At 47.1% G+C, this 16,934-nt stretch overlaps 1 protein-coding gene across 9 annotated transcripts in view; it reads left to right on the top strand.

Moving 5' to 3' along the window:
• GGA2 (golgi associated, gamma adaptin ear containing, ARF binding protein 2) overlaps positions 1–16,934 on the top strand; it is a 44,690-nt gene that overhangs the window by 25,505 nt on the left and 2,251 nt on the right. For 5 of the 9 annotated variants that reach the window (XM_015125797.3, XM_077986563.1, XM_077986561.1 and 2 more), the window contains 8 exons: positions 2,627–2,708; positions 4,867–4,992; positions 5,769–5,891; positions 6,508–6,536; positions 6,919–7,052; positions 11,248–11,405; positions 15,104–15,273; positions 16,277–16,387. In XM_015125797.3, coding sequence (XP_014981283.1) covers positions 2,627–2,708; positions 4,867–4,992; positions 5,769–5,891; positions 6,508–6,536; positions 6,919–7,052; positions 11,248–11,405; positions 15,104–15,273; positions 16,277–16,387 — 933 coding nt within the window. Of the gene's footprint in view, positions 1–2,626; positions 2,709–4,866; positions 4,993–5,768; positions 5,930–6,507; positions 6,537–6,918; positions 7,053–11,247; positions 11,406–15,103; positions 15,274–16,276; positions 16,388–16,934 lie in introns of all 9 variants that reach the window. The other 4 variants (XM_077986556.1, XM_077986560.1, XM_077986559.1 and 1 more) reach the window with 1 other exon arrangement.

The following is a 16,934-nucleotide window of genomic DNA, read 5'->3' as shown; positions in this document are numbered from 1 at the left end:
TTGATGGGCCTTGCGTTGTTTCCATCTTTGGGTGATTATGAATCACGCTGCTATAAACAGTTGTGTACACGGGATTTTGTGTGAACATCTATTTTCATTTCTTGTGGGTAAATGTCTGGAATTACTAGGTCATATGCTAAGTATATATTTAACTTGTTAGGAAACAAAGTGGCTAAGCTATCTTCCAGGGTAATTGCACCATTTTACAATCCTAACAGCAGCATATGCAAGTTCTAGCTCCTCCACATCTTGAGATCTTAATTTTTATATAGCATCTTTATTGAGATAAAAATTAACATACCATAAAAGCAAACATCATATCTACCTAGTTATAGAATATCTTAATCACCCCTAAAAGAATCCTTGTACCCATTAACAGTCATTCCCCCTTTCCCAAACTCCCCTTTCCCCAGTCCTTGGCAACCACTAATCCACTTTCTGTCTCTCTGGATTTGCCTATTTGGATCCTTTGTCCAAGTGCGGTTACGCAATACATGGGCTTTCGTGTCTGGCTTCCTTTACGTAGCCTAATGCTTGCAGGTGCATCCATCTGGTAACTTGTGTCACTGCTCCATTTCTGTTCATGCCAGAATAGTGTTCCATTGTTTGGCTATGCCACATTTTGTTTCTCCATTTATCAGCTGATGGGCATTTGGTTTGTTCCTACTTTTTGGCTATTATGAATGATGCCTTTGAATTATTCATTACGATTAATGACTTTGAACTTTGTCTAAGTTTTTATGTGAACATAGGTTTTAAATTCTCTTGGGTATATACCTAGAAATGGAATTGCTGGATCTTGGGGTAACTCCATATTTAACATTTTGAGAAACTGCCAAACTGTTTTCCAAAGTGGCTGTGCCATTTTACATTCCCAGCAGCAATGTATTGGTTCCAGTTCTCTGCATCCTGCCAACATTTGTTGTTATCTTTTTGATCGGAGCCCTCCTGGAGGGTGTGAAGTGCTGTCTCGTTGCAACTTTCTGTTTCTTAACGGCTCGTTTATTTTCTATGCTTATTGGCAGCTTGTACATCTTAGAAGACATGTCTGCAAATCCGTTGCCCATCTTTTGGAGTGTCTTTTTGAGTTACAAGCGTTTTTTTATGTATTCTGGATACAAGTTCCTTATCAGACAGTTTTCTCCCATCTTTTTCACTGTTTTGATAGCATCTTTTGAAGCGGGAAAGTTTTGTTTTGTTTTGTTTTTTGAGACAAAGTCTCGCTCTATCGCCCAGGCTGGAGTGCAATTGCGTGATCTCAGCTCCCCACAACCTCCTCCTCCTGGGTTCAAGCGATTCTCCTGCCTCAGCCTCCCAAGTGCTAGGATTACAGGAATGTGCCAGCACACCTGGCTAATTTTGTATTTTTTTTTTTTTTTTTTAGTAAAGACAGGGTTTCTCTATGTTGGTTAGGCTGGTCTCAAACTCCGACCTCAGGTGATCCGCGTACCTCAGTCTCCCAAAGTGCTGGGATTACAGGTGTGAGCCACCGTGCCTGACCAGTAGAGACAGGGTTTCACCATGTTGGCCAGGCTGGTCTCGAACCCTGACCTCAGGTGATCCACCTGCCTTGGCCTCCCAAAGTGCTGGGATTACAGGCATGAGCCACCATGCCTGGCCTTCTTTTTTTTTTTTTTTTTTTTCTTTTTTTTAAAATGTCTTGCTGGTGCTTTTGTTGTCACATCTAAGAAACTACAGTCCAGCTGGGCGCAGTGGCTCACGCCTGTAATCTCAGCACTTTCAGAGGCCGAGGCAGGTGTATCACCTGAGTTCAGGAGTTCGAGACCAGCCTGACCAACATGGAGAAACCCCATCTCTACTAAAAATACAATATCAGCTGAGCATAGTGGCGTATGCCTGTAATCCCAGCTACTTGGGAGGCTGAGGCAGGGGAATCATTTGAACCCGGGAGGCGGAGGTTGTGGTGAGCCGAGATCACACCATTGCACTCCAGCCTGGGCAACAACAGCGAAACTCCATCTCAAAAACAAACAAACAATCAAAAAGAAACCACAGCCTTTCTGTGGCAGGTTTGAGGCAGCCATGCTCTTGTTCTCTCTTGGAGCTCTGTTCTCCACCTCCTTCTGCAGGTCTGTTTCAGCCATCTCCCTCTGCATTCCAGTTTTTTTTTTTTTTTAAATGTTTCTCTGCACAGGAGATCCAATCCCCACATAACTCCTTCCACTTCATAAGATTAGCAGAAATGAACTACTGTCTTTCCAAATTCCTAAGAGAAAGCCTCCTGAGTAGCTGGGATTACAGGCACCCACTAACTTTTGTATTTTTAGTAGAGACAGGGTTTCACCATGTTGGCCAGGCTGGTCTTGAACTCCTGACCTCAGGTGATCTGCCCACCTCAGTCCCCCAAAGTGCTGGGATTACAGATGTGAGCCACCCTGCCCAGTCAGATTCTTTTATTTTCAAAAATCATACACTTGTAGCCTGTAATCGTTTTCTGAAACTCTGCCATGTTACTTCAAACCTGCGCTCTCGAAGTCAGGACCAACAGGAGGCCTCCTGAAGCCCCAGACACTGCCACCTGCCTGATCAGAGGTTCCTGGGGCCCTGAAGGGGGGCGTTGTGGGGTGCCTGGGCATGTGTCATGAACCACGTTGTGCTCTTTCAGGTTGTGTATGAGAGGTGTGAAAAGCTGCGGCCCACGCTGTTCCGGCTGGCGAGTGACACCACTGATGACGATGATGCACTGGGTAAGTTTTCTTTCTTTGGGTGTAGCTAGCAGCACGGGTGCAAGACAGATTCGGTCCCTCCTGTCACGCTGCTGTGCCAGGAACAAGACAGAGTGGACTTGATGTTCCGTGGAGCTTGTGCTTAGGTAGGGTGTGGCTTGAGTTGCCTCAGAACTGACTTCCAGCAGGATCCAGGCTTCAGTAAGAAATCAGCAGCAGGTCTAAAGCCTGAAAAGGGGTGGAAATTGACCATGGAGATTGGGGTGTGAGAGGTAGAAGAAAGATCCCTCTGGAGGCTTCAGGAAAAGCTGATCAATCTCAGGGGCCAGAGAAACAGCTGTGGGTGGTGTCTCAAAGGGATCACCAGCTTTTGTACCTTCAGGGGCCAGGTAGGTCACCTAAGAGAGCCTGGCCGATTGGAAATGGAAGGGACATCCGTAGGGACGTGAAAAATTGTCCACAGTTACTAAAAAAAAAATTTAACTCTTTATTATGGAAAATCTCAAAACATGAGAGACGGGAATAGTAAAATAAATCCTATGTATTCTTCACTCATCTTTAATAATTACCAGCTCATAGCTGATTTTTCAAATCTTGTTTCATCTGTACCTCTTTTTGTACCCACCCATTCCCTAGTCTGTTTTGAAGCAAATTCTAGACATTCCTTTTTCTTTTAATTTTTTTTTTAGATGGAGTCTCATTCTATCGTCCAGGCTGGAGTGCAGTGGTGTAATCTTGGTTCACTGCAACCTCCACCTCCCGGGTTCAAGCCATTCACCTGCCTCAGCCTCCCAAGTAGCTGGGATTACAGGCAACCACCATCATACCTGGCTAATTTTTGTATTTTTGTAGAGATGACGTTTCACCAATTTGGCCAGGCTGGTTTCAAACTGCTGGCCTCTAGTGATCTGCCTGCCGTGGCCTCCCAAAGTGCTGGTCTTACAGGCGTAAGCCACAATCCCCAGCCTCTGGACATTTCAAAATAATCAAAGATTCAGTCAGTGTTCAGATTTCCCTGATAAAATTTCTCCTTAATCATCTCTTGCTAACTTAAAAAAAAATTGTTCTAAATCAGACGCAAAAGAAAAGCCATACTGTATAATTGGTTTATATTTCTTTAGTCTCTCTTAGTGGATAGCATGTGCATGCCCTCTGCAATCCTTTTTCGTTTTTTTGAGACAGTCTCACTCTGTTGCTCAGGCTGGAGTCCAATGGCGTGATCTCAGTTCACTGCAGCCTCTACAGCCTCTATCTCCTGGGTTCAAGCAGTTCTCATGCCTCAGCCTCCTGAGTAGCTGGAACTACAGTTGCGCACCACCATACCTGGCTAATTTTTGTACTTTTCGTAGAGATGGAGTTTTGCCATGTTGGCCAGGCTGGTCTCAAACTCCTGGGCTCAAGTGATTTGCCCGCCTTGGCTTCCCAAAGTGCTGGGATTACAGGCATGAATCACCACGCACAGCCTTTTCTCCTTGCATGAAAATAGGCCCTCTGAATTGAGAGTATTCTCAGTCTCAGTTCTGCTCGTCGCATCCCCCATGATGCTGTTAATGTTTCTGTTTCTGATATTTCTTTTTTTCTTGAAATAGAGTTTCGCTCTTGTTGCCCCGGCTGGAGTGCAATGACGTGATCTCAGCTCGCTGCAACCTCCCTCTCCTGGGTTCAAGCAATTCTCCCACCTCAGCCTCCCGAATAGTTGGGATTACAGGCACCTGCCACCACGCCCGGCTAACTTTTTGTATTTTTAGTAGAAACTGGGTTTCACCATGTTGGCCAGGATGGTCTTGAACTCCTGACCTCAGGTGATCCGCCCACCTCAGCCTCCCAAAGTGCTGGGATTGCAGGCCTGAGCCACTGCGCCCAGCCAACAGGTTCTGAGTTAAAGTTAAAAGTTTGTTATTTAAAGGGCCTTAATTTGAGTGCTTACTGCTGGCCAGTACTCTGGACAGTACAGGTGTAGAAGGTAAACAGATTTGCTTCCTTCTGCATTGAGAACTATTAACATGTTAGGACTCGGGTTAACTGACTAGGCCTGATAGGGTCCGATGACACAATCTAGGGGCTGGAGCCATATGAACATAGTCGAGCCATATGAAGGCTGTTTTATGGAAACGCTTAGAAAGGATTGAGATTGTTGGTCACCAAACCAGGGGGTTCTGATTCTTCCCTCATTCTTCAGCGGAAATTCTCCAGGCAAATGACCTCCTCACCCAAGGAGTTCTGCTGTACAAACAGGTGATGGAGGGCCGGGTCACCTTTGGAAACAGAGTGACCAGCTCAGTGGGAGACATCCCTGTCTCCAGAGGTATGTTTGAAAGCCTCTCCTTGCCTTCTGCGTCAGGGCAACCTGCAATTCCCAGAAAAAAAAAAAAAAAAATGGGTCCTAAACATAGTCTGGGTTAAGGAATAGAAATGAGAGAACTCGCCCTTTGTTCCCCTTCCTGTGAAAGCGGGTTTCATGTTGCCATGCCCAGCCACAGGAATCGTCATGAGCTGGTTGCCGGGCTGGACCCCAGCTTTGACTACACACGGAAGCAGATGGCTAAGCTGTGCCTGGGTTTGAATTCTCATAAATGCTTGCATATGGGAGCTAGAGACAAAAGAAATGGTCTTCCTCAGTGGTTCCTAGTGCCAGGTCAGCTGTATCAGAATCACCTGGAGCACTGGTTGAACTGCCACTGCTTAGGTCCCTGGCTTGGACCTTCTAAATCAAGACTGCTTGGAGCTGGGCCTGGAGGTCTGCGTCTTTCAAGCACTGCAAGTGATTTTGATCACCTGTGGTCAGAAGCCTCGGAATGGCCTGAGCTGGAGAAGGCCGAATCTGCTCTCCTCCAGGGTGATGGGACCTTTGCATGATGGCCTGTGATCCCTGGGGTAGGAAGGCAGACCTTGGCTCCCTATTGTCCTGGATGCCAGCTCAGCTTGTGTGTCAGGACACTCACCTGAGTGGAAGGTTCTTGGAAGGGCAGGAAGGGCATTACCATTTGATTAGGAGGTGGCCTGAGGGAAGCTGATTGGATTTATATGGAGACTTTGCTCTCATATCCAACTGATTTCTCTTCCTAACCCTGGGCTTTCTAGTCTTTCAGAATCCAACAGGCTGCATGAAGACCTGCCCCCTGATTGACTTGGAGGTGGACAATGGACCTGCGCAGGCGGGGACTGTGGCACCATCTTTGCTTCATCAAGACCTGGCAGCCTTGGGTGAGGGCAGGTCCTTGTGGGGAGCAGGCATAGGATGGGTGCCAGTAGGGAAGCAAGCTGGTTCCCTTCGCGGAGCACGTGCCTGCTGCTGAGGGGGTTGAGATGGTTGTGAATAGGAAGAATGAGCTGGTTCCCTCTGGGGACACGTACCTGCTGCTGAGGGAGTGAGTAGGGGAGTGAGTTGGTCCCCTCAGGAAGCACGTGTCTGCTACTGAGCGAGTCAGGATGAGTGTGAGTAGGGGAGTGAGCTGGACCCTCGGGGAACACGTGTCTGCTGCTGAAGGAGTCAGGATGGTTGTGAGGAGAGTGAGCTGGTCCCCTCAGGAAGCACATACCTGCTGCTGAGGGAATCAAGGTGGTTGTGAGTAGGGGAGTGAGCTGGTTCCCTCAGGGAGCACATACCTGCTGCCGAGGGAATCAGGTGTTCTGGGCAGTTGAGCGGGTCCCCCTTGCATATTAGTCACAGATTGGCCATGGATGAGTCGCATGACCTTCAGTAAGTTGCTTATTTGTCTAGACTTTCTGGATGTCCTAGAAAGGGTGGGTGTGGCATTAATCACCATCTTGAAGCAGGTGGAGTTAATGTTATGCATCTCACTCCACTCCTTTCTTACAGGAATCAGTGATGCTCCTGTTACAGGCACGGTGAGGATGCTCTTCCCAGGGCCCAGAGAGAGAAGGGGAGGGTCTCAGACCTGCCCTTGTGAGGCAGCACTGCCTGGCGAGCGGAGAGGTGCTCCTACACTGTCCCGGTGGAATCATGGCCTTGGAGGTCCAAAGCCTCTTCCTCACCCATACTGTCTGGCTGGTACCCCAGGGGAGACAGGTTACACCAGACTCCTGCTTCCTGGAGGTCTGCCCAGGAGCCGAGTGTGATCTTGCCCTTTCTTTCCCCTCTTGCCCCAAGAGATGTCACCAGCCTGGGCCACAGCAGCTTGGGTGGGTTCAGGAGAGCTGTGCCTTGGTTTTACTGTGGCTGATGGTCACTCATACCCTGGTCTTACTTTAGCCATTCCTGATTTGACAGGTTGCTGGTCAGAATTGCTGTGAGGAAAAGAGGAATCCCTCCTCCAGCACACTGCCAGGCGGTGGCGTTCAGAACCCTTCTGCAGACAGGAATTTGTTGGACCTCCTCTCACCACAGCCAGCTCCAGGCCCTCTGTGAGTCTTCTGGGCAAGGGGAGTGGGAGAGTGTGGCTCCTGAGTGCAGTTCCTTCTCATGGGACAAGGGCCAAAGAATGGTGCTCTAAGACAGCCTCTCGCCCTGGAGAAACATCTTTCTTTTTTTTTTGAGACAGGGTCTCGCTCTATTGCCCAGGCTAGAGTGCAGTGGCACAATCTGGGCTCATTACAACCTTTACCTCCTGAGTTCAAGTGTTTCTCCTGCCTCAGCCTCCCGAGTAACTGGGATTACAGGCACATGCCACCATGCCCAGCTAATTTTTTTTTAAGTTTTAGTAGAGATGGGATTTCACCATGTTGGCCAGGCTGATCTCAAACTCCTGACCTCAGGTGATCCGTCTGCCTGGCTGAGAATCATCTTTCTATTGAAAGTTTAGGCCAGGTGCGGTGGCTCATGCCTTGTATGAGTTCGTTTTCACACTGCTGATAAAGACATACCCGAGACTGTGTAATTTAAAAACAAGCCGGGCGCGGTGGCTCAAGCCTGTAATCCCAGCACTTTGGGAGGCCGAGACGGGCGGATCACGAGGTCAGGAGATCAAGACCATCCTGGCTAACACGGTGAAACCCCATCTCTACTAAAAAATACAAAAAACTAGCCGGGCGAGGTGGCGGCACCTGTAGTCCCAGCTACTCGGGAGGCTGAGGCGGGAGAATGGCGTAAACCCAGGAGGCGGAGCTTGCAGTGAGCTGAGATCCAGCCACTGCACTCCAGCCTGGGCAACAGAGCGAGACTCCGTCTCAAAAAAAAAAAAAAAAAAAGAGGTTTAATGGACTCATAGTTTCACATGGCTGAGGAGGCCTCCCAATCATGGTGGAAGGCAAAAGGCATGTTTTCTTTCTTTTTTTTTTTTTTTTGAGACAGAGTCTCGCTCTGTCACCCTAGGTGGAGTGCAGTGGTGCAATCTCAGCTCACTGCCACCTCTGCCTCCCGGGTTCAAGCAATTCTCTTGCCTCAGCCTCCTGAGTAGCTGGGATTAAGGCGTATGCCACCACACCTGGTTAATTTTTTGTGTTTTTTTAGTAAAGATGGGGTTTCACCATGTTGGCCAGGATGGTCTTGATCTCCTGACCTCATAATCTGCCTGCCTCTGCCTCCCAAAGTGCTGGGATTACAGGCGTGAGCCACTGCACTCAGCCAAAAGGCATGTCTTATGTGGCAGCAGACAAGAGAGAATGAGAGCCAAATGAAAAAGGGTTTCCCCTTATAAAACTGTCAGATCTCATGAGACTCACTACCATGAGAACAGTGTGGGGAAACTGCACCCATGATTCAGTTCTCTCCTACAGGGTCCCTGCCACGACATGTGGGAATTGTGGATGCTACAATTCAAGATGAGATTTAGGTGGGGACACAGCCAAACCATATCATACCTGTAATCCCAGCTCTTTGGGAGGCCAAGGCAGGTGGATCGCTTGAGCCCTGGAGTTCAAGACTAGCCTGGGATATATGGCAAAACCCCATCTCTACAAAAAACACAAAAATTAGCCAGGCGTAGTAGCTCATGCCTGTAGTCCCAGCTCCTCAGGAGGCTGAGGTGGGAGGATGACTTGAGCCCGGAAAGTCGAGGCTGCAGTGAGCCATTACCATGCCACTGCATTCCAGCCTGGACAGCAGAGTGAGACCCTGTCTCAACAAAAGTTTAATATGCTGCTTCCCTTTTCTCATTTTACTTCCTTTCCTAAGTCGTTGGAAAATACCTGCTTTGGCCAAGACATCTGAAAGGGGGTTTATTTAAGGACTAGGAATAATAGAACATGAGGTTTTTGCTGTTTGTTTTTGTTTTCCCTTCTAATAACCATGTAATTGAAGTTAAGTAAAATTTGATCCATAGAGAAATATACAACAAAGTGCAAAGTACCACTCCCTAAAAACAAGGTTGAATGTTCCTTCTTTGCTTTTTTTCTGTACAAGTAGTGGTGCATTCTTGTGGCTTGTTGCACAAACAGGATTTTTTTTTTTTTTTTTTTTGAGACGGAGTCTTGCTCTGTCGCCCAGGCTGGAGTGCAGTGGCCGGATCTCAGATCACTTCAAGCTCCGCCTCCCGGGTTTACGCCATTCTCCTGCCTCAGCCTCCTGAGTAGCTGGGACTACAGGCGCCCGCCACCACGCCTGGCTAATTTTTTGTATTTTTTAGTAGAGACGGGGTTTCACCGTGTTAGCCAGAATGGTCTCGATCTCCTGACCTCGTGATCCGCCTGTCTCGGCCTCCCAAAGTGCTGGGATTATAGGCTTGAGCCACCGCGCCCGGCCACAAACAGGATTTTAATTTACAAACTGCACTCCAGCATGACCTTTTCATATCATTATCTGTGATGCATTTCATATCAGTTTCTATAAATATGCCTCAGTCTTCTTAATAGCTACATTATAATTCATTGCATGGATGTATTTGATCATTTCCCTTTTGTGCACATTTACATAATTTCCAGTTTGGAGATGCTTAGGGGAGTGCCTTATAGTACAGATCCCTGAAGGGAGAGGTTCTCTTTTTTTTTTTTTTTTTTTGAGACGGAGTCTCGCTATGTCGCCCAGGCTGGAGTGCAGTGGCCGGATCTCAGTTCACTGCAAGCTCCGCCTCCCGGGTTCCCGCCATTCTCCTGCCTCAGCCTCCCGAGTAGCTGGGACTACAGGCGCCTGCCACCGCGCCCGGCTAAGTTTTTTTTGTATTTTTTAGTAGAGACGGGGTTTCACCCTGTCAGCCAGGATGGTCTCTATCTCCTGACCTCGTGATCCGCCCGTCTCGGCCTCCCAAAGTGCTGGGATTATAGGCTTGAGCCACCGCGCCCGGCCGGGAGAGGTTCTCTAAGGTGTGAACGTAACAACATTTTCATAGATCCTGTCCCTTTGTCTCTGGAAAAGTGCAGCTTACCTTCACCCAAACAGCCTGAAAGTGCCTATGTTCCTGATAGAAACCGCCTGGCTCTGGCAGAAGTGGGATGTCCTGGGAGTTCATTCCCATTTGCCGCCCAGAGGTCATTTCTTGCAGTCTTCTTTTTTTCAGCCACTTGGGCAGGGTGGGTTATTTCTTCTCGCGGGACTTTAGTTTTCTAAAATGTTTTCAGTTTGTGTCCCAAATGGACAAAATCATGGAGTGGATAGTAGCTGGTTTAATTTGTGTATCATCTGCCTGGCTTACGTCCCTCTGTGATCACACCTGGAAAACAACCTGCCTGAGCTACTTACTGTCAGGGACTGCCTGACAAGTACAACATGAACAGCCCTCATAACAAAGGCTCTAGGTTATTGGGTTCTTATTATGTGTGGACATTTTAAGTGCTTTTCTTTCTTTCTTTTTCTTTTTTTCCTGAGACGGAGTCTCGCTCTGTTGCCCAGGCTGGAGTGCAGTGGTATGATCTCAGCTCACCACAAGCATGCGCCACCACCACCTGGCTAATTTTTAATTTTTTTTTTTTTTAATTTTTGTACTTTTAGTAGAAACTGGGTTTCACCATGTCGGCCAGGCTGGTCTTGAACTCCTGACCTCAAATGACCCACCTGCCTCAGCCTCCCAGAGTGCTGAGATTACAGGCATGAGCCACCGCACCCAGCCTCTAAGTGCTTTTCACACATTGTCTCGTTTGAATCTTGTAACAGCCCTACAAGGTAAATTACTTTTGTTTTTTCCATTTAACAGATGAGGAAGCTGAGGTATGAGTTTGATTACTTGACAAAAGTCATGTAACATCTGGTATATTAGCTCACACCTGTAATCCCAGTACTTTGGGAGGCCGAGGTGGGCGAATCACCTGAGATCAAGATTCAAGACCAGCACGGCCAATGTGGTGAAACCCTGTCTCTAATAAAAGTACAAAAATTAGCCGGGCGTGGTGGCAGGTGCCTGTAATCCCAGTTACTCAGGAGGCTGAGGCAGGAGAATCGCTTGAGCCTGGGAGGCAGAGGTTGCCGTGAGCCGAGGCAGTTCCACTACACTCCAGCCTGGGCAACAGAGCAAGACACTGTATCATCAAAAAAAAAAAAGAAAAAAAAAAAAAGGCATATAACATCTAACTTTGTGTGTGTGTGTGTGATTTTTTTCCCTTGTTCTGTGTGTGTGTGTGTGTGTGTGTGTGTGTGTGTGTGTGATTTTTTTCCCTTGTTCTGTAATAAGCCTAAATTCCAGGAAATCGCTACAATTTTTGCTAGTCTTTGATATTTTTTATTTCTTTGTAGGAATTATGTTTCGCAGAAAAGTGTCCCCAAGGAAGTGCCCCCAGGTACTAAGTCCTCTCCAGGTTGGTCCTGGGAGGCTGGCCCGTTGGCTCCTTCCCCATCTTCACAGAATACACCTCTGGCTCAAGTGTTTGTCCCTTTGGAGTCTGTTAAGCCCAGTAAGTACAATTTTGCTCCCCACCTTTTTTTTTTCCTGGGAATCTATTAGACTCCCAGCTTTTTCCACTCCAGTTTGGTAGAGGTAGCCCTTAAATTTGGTTGATGAATGGGAGAGATTTTGCATGAGGGCAAAAAGTAAGAGGTTGTGGCCAGGTATGGTGACTCATGCCTGTAATCCCAGCACTTTGGGAGGCTGAGGTGGGAGGATCACTTGAGGCCAGGAGTTTGAGACCCGCCTGGGCAAGATAGCCTTGTCTCTATTTGGTGGGGGGAAGAAAAAAATGGGGAGGCTAAGGCAGGTGATCACTTGAGGCCAGGAGTTTGAGACCAGCCTGGCCAACATAATGAAGCCCTGTCTCTACAGAAAATACAAACATTAGCTGGGCGTGGTGGTGCATGCCTGTAGTCCCAGCTACTTGGGAGGCTGAGGCAGGAGAATTGCTTGAACCCAGGAGGTGGAGGTTGCAGTGAGCCAAGATCATGCCACCACACTCTAGCCTGAGTGACAAAGTGAGACTCCATCTCCCAAAAAAAAAAAAAGTTTGCTTCTTTGTCTTTTAGCTAATTTTCTTAGCCTTCCTTAGTATTGACACTGTCAAGGATATGGGCAAGCCTTTAGGCACATAATGTTCATTGATTTGGGATTCAAGAAGGGAATGTTTAATGTGGCCTGAAATGACTGGCAAGAGGTAGAATTCAAATGAGTGGAAGAATTTGTCTAGTGATAATCCTTCTCTAGGGATCCTCATTAAAGCAGAAAAGTGGATATTACCTATGTTACAAAGGGAAGGAAATGGAAGGCTCAGCTAATCAAGGTGCATACTAGCGCAGAGACCGTAGTATGCACAGCAGGACACAACTCAGGTCATCTGTTCCAGGGCCTGGGCTCTTTAGCACAGAGCCCTCCTATGGCTCTTTGTGATGAGGTTAGATTGCAGAGAGCCCTGAAAGCCAGGCAGACAAATTTGTAAATAAACAGAGTTGGTAAACAGTGGGAGCTCTTTGCACATTTCTTTATTGATTTTTGATTTAAGAAATAATACATGTTCAGTGTTAATTTTCTGAATTCAATAATTGTACTGTAGTTACGATGTTAACATCTGGGGAAGCTACATGAAGGGTATATAGAAATTTTTGTATTAGTTTTATAACTTCTTATAAGTCTGAAATTATTACAAAGCAAACTTTAAAAAGTAAAAAAGTTAAAAATACATGTTCAAAATGTAGAGTTTTATTAAAGATAGAATAGGCTGGACTCAGTGGCTCACGCCTGTAATGCCAGCACTTTGGGAGGACGAGGCAGGCAGATCACTTGAGGTCAGGAGTTTGAGACCAGCCTGGCCAAAATGGTGAAACCCTAGAAATACAAAAATTAGCTGGGTGTGGTAGTATGCACCTGTAATCCCCAGCTACTCAGGAGCCTGAGTCAGGAGAATCACCTGAACCCAGACGGCAGAGGTTGCAGTGAGCTGAGATCGTGCCACTGTGCTTCAATGTGAGCAACAAAGAAGACTCTGTCTCAAAAAAAAAAAAAGATGTACTAGAAAAGTAAAATCATCTATACCATTATCAGCCAGAGATGGAAATTCTGTTCATGTCTTGATAGATTTTCTTCTTGTCTTATCATGTACATATATTTGTACATACACAGTTCTTAATAATTTTATACCACAGTGTGTACAGAATGTTACTCTATTTACTGTTATTTTATAAGTCTATACCACACTGCAGCCTCAAATTCCTCTTGGGCTCAAGCAATCCTCCTGCCTCAGACTCCCAGGTAGCTAGCATGACAGGCATGCACCACCATACCCAGCAAATTTTTATTGTCTTTTTGGGGATGGGAGGCAGATCTCACTATATTGCCCAGGCTGGTCTTGAACTCCTGACCTCAAGCAATTTTCTCATCTCAGCCACCTGAGTAGCTGTGATTACAGGCATGAGACACCATACCCAGATCTAAGCTATATTTTAGTAATGTATATTTTGATATTAAAGCGTTTTCCCAGCTGATTAAGCAGTCTGAGTGCCATTCATTGAGCCAGCCCTGATTTTTGAAGGATATGTTATGTTACAGTCTCATTTAGATCTGTTCTGCATGTTCTGTTTTATGCCACTTTACTTGAATTGTAATTTTATCTGTGTATTTGCTATAGCCCTGCCCCCCTTATTAAATTTATTGGTCTTACATAGTTTTCCCCCCTCAAATAAACATTAGAGTCACTCCTGAGCTAAATTAAAAGTATCTTTAGAATTTCCATTGGAATGCTATTAAACTTACTAATTTGAGGTGATTTGGTTTCTACGGTTTTGTACAATTAAATATAAGGTGGTGTGTGTGTGTGAGCATGTGCGTGTGTTTGTAGTCACACAAAAGAGACTAGAAGGAAATAAGTGCTTATTTCTGGGTAGAATTAAGAGTGCATTGGCTGGGCGCGGTGGCTCATGCCTGTAATCCCAGCACTTTGGGAGGCCGAGGTGGGCGGATCACCTGAGGTTGGGAGTTTGAAGCCTGACCTCCCCCAGCCTGACCAACATGGAGAAACCCTATCTCTACTAAAAACACATAAAACTAGCTGGGCATGGTGGCGCATTCCTAGCTACTCTGGAGGCTGAAGTAGGAGAATCATTTGAACCTGGGAGGCGGAGGTTGTGGTGAGCCAAGATCATGCCGTTGCACTCCAGCCTGGGCAACAAAAGTGAAAGTCCATCTCATAAAAAAGAGCATTTATTTTATTTTTTTATGATTGTGTGTGTGTATGTGGTTTTTTTGTTTGTTTTTTCGTTTGTGAGATAGTCTTGCTCTGTCACCCAGGCTAGAGTGCAGTGGTGCAATCTCGGCTCACTGCAACCTCCGCCTCCCGAGTTCAAGTGATTTTCGTGCCTCAGCCTCTCAGATGGCTGAGATTACAGGCGTGCACCACCATGCCCAGCTAATTTTTGTATTTTTAGTAGAGATGGGGTTTTGCCATGTTGTCCAGGCTGGTCACGAACTCTTAGCCTCAAGTGATCCACCCTCCTCGGCCTCCCAAAGTGCTGGGATTACAGGCATGAGCCCCCACGCCTGGCTGATCATTTTCTGTTTTCTATAGTGTTCATGCATGATTTTAATCATGATCATATCTTCCTCAAAAATGTGATTTTTTTTTTTTTTTTTTGAGATGGAGTCTCGCTCTGTCGCCCAGGCTGGAGTGCAGTGGCCGGATCTCAGCTCACTGCAAGCTCTGCCTCCTGGGTTTACGCCATTCTCCTGCCTCAGCCTCCCAAGTAGCTGGGACTACAGGCGCCCGCTGCCTCGCCCAGCTACTTTTTTTGCATTTTTTAGTAGAGATGGGGTTTCACCATGTTAGCCAGGATGGTCTCGATCTCCTGACCTTGTGATCCGCCTGTCTCGGCCTCCCAGAGTGCTGGGATTACAGGCTTGAGCCACCACGCCCGGCCAAAAAATGTGATTTTTGAATAACTGGTGGTGTGTCTGATGGTTGAATGGTGGGGAGAGGTCAGTTTGGAGGGTCATAGGAGTCCAGCTGGAGTCATGGGGACTTGGATTATTGTAGTGCAGAGAAATTCAGTCCTGGACATGTTCTGCATGGAGAAGCAGTAGCATCTGGGGATAACATGTATATCTCTTTCCAGCCTGGCTGTCTGGGGGGTTTTGTAGTGGTGTTAACCCTTCTGCTCGTGCCCTCTCTACCAGGCAGCCTTCCACCTCTCATCGTGTATGACCGGAACGGATTCAGAATTCTGCTCCACTTCTCCCAGACGGGAGCCCCTGGGCACCCAGAGGTACAGGTGCTGCTGTTGACCATGATGAGCACGGCTCCCCAGCCTGTCTGGGATATCATGTTTCAGGTGGCTGTGCCAAAGGTGAGTCATCTGTTGTGGATTTCTCAGTAATGGCTGTCATTTTTGAGTGCCAAGTTCTTTGCTGGGACTTATCTGTCGAGTGTCAAGGAAAGAATCTTCACTCAAACTAACTGAAGATAAAGTGGGAATGTAATGGCTTACCTGACTGGGGATTCCTGAATATCTGGCGTCAGATATGAGTGGATCCAGATAGGTTCTTAAACGATGCCTCTAGAGTCTGTCTGTATCTCTTGACTCTGCTTTTCTTTGTCTCCATTCTGACAGTTTCTCCACAAAGCAGGAAAGTGGCTACCCACAGCTCCAGGGTTGCATGGTCCTTAACCCTCTTTATCTCAGAAACTCTCACCAGGCATGAAGCATGTATACTGATTACCCAGGAAAGGGCTCTGATTGGCCTTGTTGGTGTTACTTCCATACCTTGGACCAGGAACTTGTGTCCTGGGATATGAGGCACTTGGCCAATGTGAGATAACATATCCAGCCCTTTTCAAAGGAAGTGGGGCCCTACTGCTTAACAGGCACCCCACAGTCACAGGGGAAGGGGCCCGTCCTGAAAGGAAAAGATTCAAGACAGACAAAAATATGACATGCAGTCTCTACTTCTCATGGTAGTCCTGTAGGGAATGTTCTGCTACTACCTGTTGTATAAGTTAACCCAAGGCTCAGAAATTAAATATTTTACTCAAGGTCACAGAGCTAGTGAGAAGCAGTTAGAATTCAACCTAAAATGTGCCCTGGCTGTTGATGCTGCTTCTCAGATGCCAGTTATTGACCACACAACTCCAGATCCATTCTGTATGTGGAAGGAAAGGCCTCTTAGATCCTTTTAACAATTAGTGGGAGTCTGTCTGCTTGGGCTCCCATAGGTGCCTCGGGGTACCACGTCTAAGAGGGCCATTTCCTCTTGGAGGGGTGTTGGGGAGGTCCAGCTCCCCCTCACCTGATCTTCATCCTGGAAGCTGTGGTTAGGAATGAGTTACATGTTGGTTTTCTTCCCCCATAGTCAATGAGAGTGAAGCTGCAGCCGGCATCCAGCTCCAAGCTTCCTGCATTCAGTCCTTTGATGCCTCCAGCTGTGATATCTCAGATGCTGCTGCTTGACAATCCACACAAAGTATGTTCTAGTGTCTGTGGTAGCAGGGAGATGGGGGCCCCTGAACTGTAAGAGGAGGTAACTTTGTGGGTAGAGAGAGGCACATTGAGGCCTTGCTCTAAAGTCTCTGGTTTGCCGGGCGCAGTGGTTCACCCAAGTAACCCCAGCACTTTGGGAGGCTGAGGCAGGTGGACACCCTGAGGTCAGGAGTTTGAAACCAGCCTGGCCAACATGGTGAAACCCCATCTCTACTAAAAATACAGAAATTAGCTGGGTGTGATGGCACGCGCCTTTAGTCCTAGCTACTCAGGAGGCTGAGGCAGGAGAGTCGCTTGAACCCAGGAGGTGGACGTTGCAGTGAGCCAAGATCGTACTACTGCACTCCTGGGCAACAGAGCAAGACTCCATCTCAAAAAAAATAAATAAATAAAGTTGGCCGGGTGCAGTGGCTCATGCCTGTAATCCCAGCACTTTGGGAGGCTGAGGCAGATGGATCATGAGGGTCAAGAGATTGAGACCATCCTGGCCAACATGGTGAAAGCCCATCTCTACTGAAAATACAAAAATT

This window comes from Macaca mulatta, chromosome 20 (genome assembly GCF_049350105.2).
Source record: "Macaca mulatta isolate MMU2019108-1 chromosome 20, T2T-MMU8v2.0, whole genome shotgun sequence".
Taxonomy (NCBI): domain Eukaryota; kingdom Metazoa; phylum Chordata; class Mammalia; order Primates; family Cercopithecidae; genus Macaca; species Macaca mulatta.
The sequence above is the reverse complement of the archived record's forward strand: the minus strand, read 5'-3'. Positions and strand labels throughout refer to the sequence as shown.